The 10,512-nt window shown below is 40.4% G+C and overlaps 1 protein-coding gene across 1 annotated transcript; it reads left to right on the forward strand.

Moving 5' to 3' along the window:
• Positions 1-4,469: 4,469 nt before the first annotated feature.
• Positions 4,470-6,619, forward strand: LOC122089592. Its single transcript, XM_042659318.1, has 2 exons — positions 4,470-4,743; positions 5,949-6,619. The coding sequence occupies exons 1-2, from the start codon at positions 4,470-4,472 to the stop codon at positions 6,617-6,619; spliced, it is 945 nt and encodes a 314-aa protein (XP_042515252.1).
• Positions 6,620-10,512: the final 3,893 nt, after the last annotated feature.

Consider the following 10,512-nt stretch of genomic DNA (forward strand, 5'->3'; position numbering starts at 1 on the left):
AAGTATGCTGATAATGTAAATTGATGAAGCTAGACCTATCATTCATTCTCATAGAGTATAACATATATGAAATTGAACAAGGGTTGGGGGTCATTGTATACAAACATGGCTACTTACACATGTTATATATTGAACAATTAAATAAAAGTAACATTTAACATACAAATGCATTGAAAAATAAGTGAACGCAACAAGAAATCTATTGGTAGAGAATTGAATTTTTTTTTTGCTAGAAAATCAGATATTAAAGGAGGAAAAAATAAAAAAATATATTACAAAAGCCAACAAAGAGACTCCACCTTCGGCAATGCCATTATCTCATAGAATTCAAAAATCTAAATCTATGCCATTATCTCATAGAATTCAAAAATCTAAATCTATGCCATTATCTCATAGAATTCAAAAATCTAAATCTAGATCGATCATCAAAATGGTAGCCAAGAGGTTCGAACTTGAGACCTCTTGGTGAGTAAGGGATTTTGCACACCACAACTCACCAATTACGCTAGGTAGTTGTAGTTGGTAGAGAATTGAAATAAAATTGAAATGAATACAATAAAATCATGTTAGATAGAAGACATCGAGATATACAATTTTGAAAAAGGAACATTTTGCAAAACACCTCAAGAAAATGCCTTTAGTAGGTCTACAATCTGATATTCCATTGAGAGGAAATCTCATGTTTAAATAGTAATTAAATGGTAAAATTATGAAAACTATACAATAGATAGATAATGACTTAATATACAATATTAAAGAAGAGATTTTTTCCAAACTCCCTACGAAAGATGACGTAACTGGGCGCAATCCACTATTACCCTACTGGGGACTTCAATGAATTATGCTCAGTAGAAGTACGATAGCTTGATACGCAAAACTCAGAATGAAGATTTGCAAAAAGGTAAAGGGAGAAGAATTATCCCCATATAACTTTTATAAATGGTGATTTATGGTTTGAAGGGTGTGTGCTCAGTGCAAACTCCAGCTGATGCGAAGTTTAGGAGCAGTTCTTTACAATTCTAGTGCACGAATCTTGGCGGCTATGACTGAGCGTGTCAAATACACGCATGTATGACTATAGAATTTTGTAGGTTTCTCTAGGATCCCTAAAATGTGGGAGGGGTCATATTTTACAGTTGGGAGGCTCCTTGGTTACCTAGGAATGTATAGGAATGCTTCCATGTAGAGTTATGATCTCCTTCCATGTTTGGAGAGAGATTTGGTCTATTTATGGGAAGTGTATATTCCCAACCGGTGTGAGCAATTAACACATTTGTTACATGTGTTTTCTAGAGCCTTCTAAGTGTCCTAGGGACTTAGATTGAGTCTAACCTTCTAGGTACTTCCCTTGGGTGTCAAGGTATGAGATTGGGCCGTGATTTAGAAGAAGATTGCACAATCCACACAAAATCACAGGACTTGACCGAACTTTCTAGCCGACATAGTTGACTTCTGGCCAATGTCGACCTTGGTGCATATAACATCTACCAGAATGCATCCAGCGTCTACTCTGAGTCTGTACAACTCCAGCTTGAGTTGACTTAGGGGTTTTTAGTCAAATTGGGTTTGTGACTCAATTTAGGACTGGTCTATGGTTTGTGGGGTAGTCTTGGTCAATTTTATTTACGTTAAAGCCATCGACCATTTTTTAAAATTTTTGTTCAACCATCCTATGCCAGAATAGAAGCAAAAGTATACTACCTAACGGTGAGGATGTAACATTGTCCATAAATACATGAACCGTCCGCCTCTCAGGGCTTCCCATCTCATCATTTCACATTTTTTGGGTCCGAATCCATATTAAAAGGGGCACTATATTTCCCATTCCCAAGATATACCAACTTACCTTTTTTACCTACCAATCCCTTTTCACTCACCAACCCTTTAAGTGTTTGTCCAAATGTTGAAGGAGTGCTTCCAAGTTCCATTTTTCGGTCACTTGCCAACGTAACTTCCCCTAAGCCAAAATTCCACCAAAATGCTTGCATGCCCAAAATTTTTGGAAATTACAAAAATTCAAAAAAATCCCAAAAGATTCCCTAGCCATAGAAAGTTCTGAAAAGCCTTGTTATGATGTCCGAATGTCCTGGGTACTCTTAGATTTTCCCAAAAGCCCAAAGATTACATTCCGCTGCGAAAGATCATAAGAAAGCCGAGTCATTCAAAGAAGGCAAGCTGAAGGTTGAACCCACCTTTGCCTAAGTCGAGGGACTATCACCAAAGTCCCCAATAAAAAAACCCACCCCTCTTGACCCAAAACAAGGGTCGAGCATAGGTATAATCTTTCAACATAGTAGGCTCAATGTAGACTTTTAATTCTCTTGTGGTAGTGTAGCAATAATTTATCCATGCATAGTATAGGAACAATTAAGGGAGAATGTTAGTTCTTGAGCATCTAGTAGGAAGACCAGATCAACCAAGTGGAGTGGGTGCCTAATACCTTCTCAATTCTGTAACCTGACACTTACCTTTATCTTTGGACCAGACCAACTTTTGAGCCCGTTCCTTATAGATCGGGCTCACCAATCGAGTCCTAGGCCCTAACACTAGGTGGTGACTCTAAACATCATGGTTCCTAATATAATATGTTTTCCTACCCTACACACACCCGTACTTTATGTTCAGCTACCACTAATACTAATAAAACTATCTTTGCCTAGGCTCCTTGCATTATAACAAAGGAAGTTGTGCCTCATAATTTGCTAATTACATGTTGACAGGAAAAGCTTTTGAAGCTAATGTTAGAGGATTTCTATATGGGCTGAAATGAGCATGCAATGATGGGTGGAATATAGGGGAGGTATGGAGCGATTCAGAGGAATTGAATCGCACATTTCTTGACATCACTTCAACAACATGGCCTTGTAGCGCAGTTCCTCTTTTTCTCGATGTTCATAATTTTGTATCTATACCAAACTTCATGCTTACAAAGTAGTTCTACTCATGACTAATCTGAACCAAACTCTCACACATAGACATGGCTAATATGAACATTGATGTACTTAGCCACATATATAATTATTAAATTTCTTTTCTTTTGAAAAAAAAAAAAAAAGTATCATCACCATTAGTTTTCTTTTTAGAAAATCCCAAAAGAAAAGAACCATCACAAAATAAACTTTTCTTTTTAGAAAATCCCAAAAGAAAAGAACCATTGCGAAATAAACCTCCACATATCTTCCAAGTAGGGATACAACGGTGTAGAGCCCATGGATGACAAAAGAGGGCCGAATCCCCACCGTCACCCTTACAAACCCATAAGTCCCTTGCTTGTAGCTAGAATTAAGCTAGCAACATAATTCACCTTAACAAACACCAATGGTGGTGGTGCAATCCAAGAATCAAGAATTGCAGGAAACGATTTTGATGTCGAATTACTACCAGATTGTGAATTTAAATTCTGAAAACCATAATAAGAAGCACTTAAAAGTTGGATAACCTCCATTGGATCCCATACTCAGTGCCTAAAGATAAAATCATTTCTCGCCTTTCAAAGACATCAAACTACTTTCAAAGGATTTATCTTGGTGACAACCTACTATCCATGAAGGTAGACAATTAAGCTTCCTCCACTTCAGGAACTGAGAAACCCAAAACGCTCCTAAACCATATCGCATGGCCAAATGGACATCCCAATAAAATATGAATTATTTTTTCATTACTGCCACATTGTCTACAAATCGGATCAACATGAAGATGACACTGACAAAAGGCATCAGAGGTTGCAAAACCCGTGGCACATAATAAAAAGAGAGTTGAGCTGGGACAGAGAATACGAAAAGGTTTCTCACCACAGTGAGATATTTTCCTTGTCACACTTCTTGAAAAGCAAGAGGTAGAAAATTAGGCCACACCATGGACTCTTCACCGCGAGATTAGTGCGTGCCCTCTTCTCCACGAAATGCGTGATTTCTCAGCCCTTTTCATCTACTAACTCCGGCCAAACCTTTCTCCTCCCGGATACCCTTACAACTTTCCTCCCGTTTTTGCTATGAGGCTTACCATCCTTCAACTTCCTCCTCCAGTGGGAACCGAGACCAGCATAGAACCTCCGGACTCCGATTCGGAGGGCTCAGATCTTGCTGTTGATGAAACAGAGGAGCAAGCTTCTCAATCCTGGCACCTTAGCCTCATTGGACAAATACTTGAGGGCAAGCCCTTCAGAAAACAGGCAGTAACAGATGGTCTTTTAGCAGCTTGGGACCCCTGCCAGGTAGTCACAATCACCCAATCATGGATAGAAGATATTTCTTCCATTTTTCACATCCTCTGGACATGGAGAACATCATGGAGGACGGCCCCTGGTCCGTCTCAGGCAATCTTCTGGTTTTAGAATGTTGGAAACCTTCTCAAGATTGGCTATTCGATAGAGTTGATTTTTGGGTCCAAATACACTCTATTCCGGCTGAAATCTAAAGCTTGGAGTTAGCGTCTAAATTGGCACTGAAATTGGACGGGCAAGCGAAACGATGCTTATTTCAGGAACACAGTTTGGTTCAAAGGTTCACTACTACCGATCCAGAGTTAATATGAACATCACCAAACCCCTGAAGGCTTCCATATCGATGAAGAGGAAGAATGGCGACTTTACCGACGTTGTCATCAAATATGAGAGAATCCCTTTTTTCTGCTATTATTGTGGAAAAATTGGTCATGAAGAGAAGAAGTGCATCAAGAAGTTTGAAGACTCCCAAAGTACAACTTCAGTCTCTCCCAAACGGAAATGTGACCCTGGGAATCGAGGTATACCTCGAGACGCCCGCCGGGTTGAAATTGTCTGTAATTCCGATCTCGTACAATTTCGTGCAATACCACCTTCAGGCGGTGACACATGTATTGATACCAATACAATGGTCCAGATCTGGTATAACTAATAAAACATTAAATCAGTGAAGAGGCATTTAAATCAGATCTTGACCATTGTATTGGTATCAATACATGTGTCACCGCCGGAAAGTGATATTGCACAGAATTATACGAGATTGGAATTGCAGACGATTTTTTTCTGACGTGCACCTCATCGAGAGAGCTCCTTTTATTGTGGCAAGCACAAAAGACAATGAAGTAACCTCTCATCCTACCAGAAACGGAGCCCCTCCCGACTTCGAGGAAGATGCAGGTAGAGAAACATTGTTCCATCACAAAACCACAATGCCCCCAACAGACACTACATGTGGATCCAATCAAGAGGCCTCCCACTAGACACGGTCTGCCCTACAGAGATCTTGTCGCAGCACTCCCCCTGCCCACACTGGCACAGCTACCTCCTTTCCATCGTCTCTATCCGTTATTTCGTCGGACATGCCATCTCTCCAAGAAGGCCTTCCCAATCTTTTGTCCCAATCCCAACAAATCGATACCATTCCTTCCACGCACAAACCAAATCACTCCATCAAATATCCAATCCATTCCATCCTTGGACACATGCTTGACCGTTCCGGCCCCTATTCAAACCTATCTCAAGTCTCGAACAGAACACACAAACCATTTTGTCCCTGTTAAATCATCTCTCATCAATCACATTAACAAACCAAAGCCCAGGCCCATCTCCCCATACATTACTACTATCTGACACCCCCACCACCAATGTAACTAAATCAATGGTTCAGCCCACTACTCCAAACAAAATGGATCATTTAATAGCTACATTGGCGGAGCACTCCAACTCCCCTGTTCCAAAACCACAACCCCTGCATATCCCAATCATTGGCCAACAACACACATTTCCACAGATAACCAAATCACCAACTCCTAAAACCAACAACTCAAAGCCAACCCAAACCATGTCCCGAATCCTTCGCCCTCCAAGAACAGTGAAATCAAAACACCCCTATCTCATCTCAGAACTCTCAAAAACCACTACCAAAGCTAAGAGGGCTCGACGAACCAAGGAGGAGTTAGCTATTCAATTTGAAGGGAATACTCAACAGATGCATTTTTTAATGCAGGAACCCATGGTGACTGGGGAGAATCAGTCCCACGGGTTACAATGAAAATATGTAGTTGGAACTGTCAGGGCTTGGGGAGCACCCTGACAGTTCGCTCCCTCCTGAATCTCTCCCGCTCTGCTAAGCCTGATGTGATTTTCCTCATTGAGACAAAATGCTATTTGGATAAAATTGAAGGCCTAAGTAAGAAGCTAAAGATGGATCACTGTTTCTCAGTTAACTCTAATGGAGCTTCAGGTGGTTTGGCGCTATTGTGGCACCAAGGAGTTCACCTCAAAGTCCGTTCTTATGACGACAGAATTATTGATACAGAGGTGGTTTCTCCCCAGAATCAAGACTTTTTTCTCACCTGCGTCTACGGCGATCCAGTTAGAAGCAATCGGCAAAGGGTGTGGAATAAGATAACACCATTGGGAGCAAATCGTAATGAGAATTGGATTTGTCTCGGAGATTTTAATTCTATCTTGTCTTGGCATGAAAAATCTGGTGGCAACAAGAAGGGTAATCGGGATATGCAAAATTTCAGAGACATGATGAATTTTTGCAACTTAATTGATTTGGGTTCGAAAGGGCCTACTTTTACATGGTCGAATAAGCGCTTGGGGGAGGCTAATACAAGGTTGAGACTCAATCGGGCTTTGGCAAATATAGCTTGGGAGGGCTTCTTTTGAAGATGCAGCTGTTCTTATTTACCCAGCTATCGGATCAAACCACGCTCCCATGATTGTGGACTCTCTTGGAGGCAGATCAACTGGTAAAAGACCCTTTGGTTTTGAAGCCATGTGATTTCACCACCCAGAGTGTAAAATGACAGTTGCTAGAGCTTGGTCCTCTGCCGTGGTGAACAATGACTCTCCCCCTCTGAAAAATAAGCTGACTTCCTGTGAAATTGAATTGAAAAAGTGGAACAAAGCAACATTTGGTCTCATTCAGGAAAATATCAACGGGCTTAAAATAGAATTGGAAATCCTTCAAAGTAAGCTGGTCTCGGATCACTCTCAAGGAAAGGACAATGAAATTACAAGTCAATTGTCAGAAGAATAAGCAAAAGAGGAGATCATGTGGCAGCAAAAATCTCGAATTTCTTGGCTTAAAAATGGAGATCAAAATACAAGGTATTTCCATGCTTCAACAATCCAAAGAAGGCAATGGAACAAGATTATAAAATTGAAAAAAAAATTTGGGTAATTGGACCCAATCTGAATAAGAGGTTTTTGCTGAAATCTTGGATCACTTCAAGGAGGTGTTTACTTTGGATGGTACCGAAGAGGAGGCCCTTCAATCAGTTTTGGATGCTACAACCCCTGTTGTTACAGCTAAGATGAATGATTTACTCTGTGCAATCCCCTCATCTAAGGAAATTCACAATGCACTAAGGGTGATGAAGCCCATTTCTTCTCTCGACCCGGACGGATTTCTCCCTTTATTTTTCCAGAAATTATGGGATATCTCTAATCATAAATTAATCCATTTTTTCACAAATTTCTTATTGACAGGTTTAATGCCAAAAGACCTCAACAACTCTCTTATCTGTCTCATCCCGAAGGTTTCTAATCCTGTTACTCCATACCAACTAAGACCGATCAGTTTATGTGGGATGGCAGCAAAGCTGATTTCAAAAATTATGGCAGATAGAATTAAGTCAAGCCTCCACAAAATCATCTCCCCATCACAATCCGCATTCATCCTAGAAAGATTGATCTCTGATAACATCTTCATCTCCCATGAAATGTTCCACTATATCAAGAAGAGGAAGAAGGGAAAGAAGAAGTTGATAGCTCTCAAATTGGACATGAAAAATGCGTATGATAGGTTGGAATGGCCATTTATTCAACATATGCTTACTCGCCTTGGTTTTAGTTCTAGATGGGTGAACCTGGTAATGGAGTGCATTATGTCAGTTTCATATAATTTCCTTATTAATGGAGTTGACAGGGGGATCCACCCAACCTACAAGAGGCATTCGGCAAGGAGATCCACTTTCTCTTTTTATTTTCATCTTATGCTCCCAAGGCCTCAGAGCAGTCTTAGACAAAGCTTCTTCGGAGCATCGCATCCATGGAATCAAAGTCCGAAATAGAGCTCCACCGATCTCTCATCTCCTCTTTGCCGACGATTGCCTCCTCTTTTCGGAGATTAGCTTAAATGAAATTTTCCAGCTCAGGATTGTATGGATCTCTATTGCAAGGCAACGGCTAGGCAGTGAATCTCCAAAAATCATCTCTTACTTTCAGCCCCAATACTCCTTCTAGAATTAAGAGATGGTTTTCAAGAGTGTTGAAAATTCCTTATGGAGATGGGCCATCCAAATACTTAGGCCTCCCAATTGAATTCGGGGTCTCAAAAGCTCAGGTGTTCAATGATCTTACAAAAAAGGTGTGCAATCGTATTAAAGGATGGAAACAAAAGCTATTGTCCCATGCTGGCCAGGAAATTATGTTGAAATCAGTTGCTAGTTCTCTCTCTAGTTTCGCTGGTTCCTACTTCTCCTTATTAGCATCTCACCATGACAAAATAAGGAAATCTATGTCTCAATTTTTTTGGGGGTAGGGGGAGGATGATCACAAAATTAATTGGATTTCATGGTGCCGTCTCACCCAATCTAAAGAAAGGGGCGGCCTTGGTTTGAAAGACCCAATATTACACAATAGGGCTATGTTATCAAAAGTGGCATAGAGACTATGGTTGAACCCGGATTCTCTTTGGGCCAAATTTATCAAAGCCATCAACTTCCCAACGAAGGATTTCCTTCAAGCAAGGCCAGGAAATCAGCCCTGGTGGACATGGCATAGCATTCTTATTGGGCGCAAGGTCATAGAGAAAGTTCTATTATGGAAAATTGGAAATGGAGAGTCAATCCATATCTGGAACGATAACTGGATACCATCTTCTTCAAATTTCAGAATCAAACACCCAAGACAGGATGGTTGCAATGTCTCTAAAGCTGCTGATCTAATTGATGAGGAGAATAGAACTTGAAAACATGACATCCTAGACAACACTCTCCATCCAACAAACAAAAAGGAGGTTATCAACATCAACTTGAGCATTATTTCAAGACAAGATAAACAAGTTTGGGGTATAGCAAAATCAGGGATATATTCGGTCAAATCGGCATATCATTTCCTATCTAACCTAAAGAAGGAGGAACAAAACCAGCGGGCATCAAACTCCAGAATTAAAGAATAGAATCTTGTTCCTCCTTTGGTTTGGAAACGCATATGGCATTGCAAATCCCTCCCAAAAATCAGGTCTCTACTTTGGAGAGCTTGTGGTCAAGGCCTTGCATCTGGTAAAGACTTATTTCTTTAGTACCAGCAGATCGATCCCTCATGTAAAAGATGTAGACACCAACTGGAAACTATAGATCACATCTTCCTCGAATGTCCTTTCGTGAAAGTAGTGTGGTTCGGAAGTCCACTTTCATTTGTAGTTCCTCCCGGAGGTACTCAAAACTTCATCTTTGGCTTCAAAATTGGGACAAGATTCCATCTCTCAACAAGAAGAAGTTTGAGGAAACTCTTAGCAGATTCTGTTTCATGATTTGGTTCTTATGGATTGCCAGGAGTGAACTATTGTTTTAGGAAAAAAAATTGGAGCCCAATTGATGTCTTTCAAACTGTTCAGAGATCATTTGAGGAATTTTGGCAAGCAAATTCACCCCCACAAGTTCAGCAATCTACTTTATAGGGCTTCCCCAACCATTGGATTCCGCCTCAAAATGAGCTGATCAAGGTCAATTGTGATGCAGCTACCGACTCATCCTCCCCGAAAGATGGCCTTGATGTGATTGTGAGATCTTCTATTGGTGCCTAACTATTTGCTATGTCTGCTCCATCTCACTTCTTGGAGGTTGCTATGGGTGAGGCACTAGCAATCTGTTTGGGTCTTTCCTCAGCTCTGCAAGAGGGTCTCCAAAATATCCTTATTGAGTCAGACTCTTTGGAAATCATTAAGATAATCCAAGAATCTCTTGCTCCCCCTTTTGTTGTGGAACCAATCATCCAAGACATTACTTACTTGTCCTAGCAGTTTGCAAACGGTTTGTTTTGCTATGTTCCTAGGGACGCTAATACAATAGCCCATTCCCTAGCAAGGGAGGCTTTGTCCTTGTGACATGTAACGGACTGACCTAATTCCACTCCTTGGCTTCATACCATGTGTGTAAATGAAGCCTTGTGCTTACCTTCTAAATAAATTTTCAAGTTACCACAGAAAAAAAAAGAGAGATATTTTCCCTGTGGATTTTTATATATACAGTTTAGTTTAAGTTACAATTACACTCAGCCGTATGTAACAACCTAACTAACAGCTGTAACAATGTAACTAACTAGCAGAGTGCGATGTGTCTTCGAACAGAATTTGTTACATAGTTGACGTGGCCAGCATGATGACTTGAGTCATCCTTATTACATAATTTCAAATATAGATGTGAAGTGATAAGTTGTACCCCATAGCTTTAGGTATTAATATCGGATCAGCCATATCCAAATATCTGTATCAGAATCAAAACAGATCGATCCCATATGTATTTTGACTGAGAAGAGTCTATTCCTGAAAGCTC

This window comes from Macadamia integrifolia, chromosome 9 (assembly GCF_013358625.1).
Source record: "Macadamia integrifolia cultivar HAES 741 chromosome 9, SCU_Mint_v3, whole genome shotgun sequence".
Classification (NCBI taxonomy): Eukaryota; Viridiplantae; Streptophyta; class Magnoliopsida; order Proteales; family Proteaceae; genus Macadamia; species Macadamia integrifolia.

What these genes read in the sequence shown, in the direction of transcription:
- LOC122089592 (XM_042659318.1), top strand. Translation starts at nt 4,470, where the DNA reads ATGCTTATTTCAGGAACACAGTTTGGTTCAAAGGTTCACTACTACCGA. An exon ending in ATGTGACCCTGGGAATCGAG is followed by an intron (nt 4,744 to 5,948) that starts GTATACCTCGAG and finishes TTTTTAATGCAG; the next exon opens with GAACCCATGGTGACTGGGGA.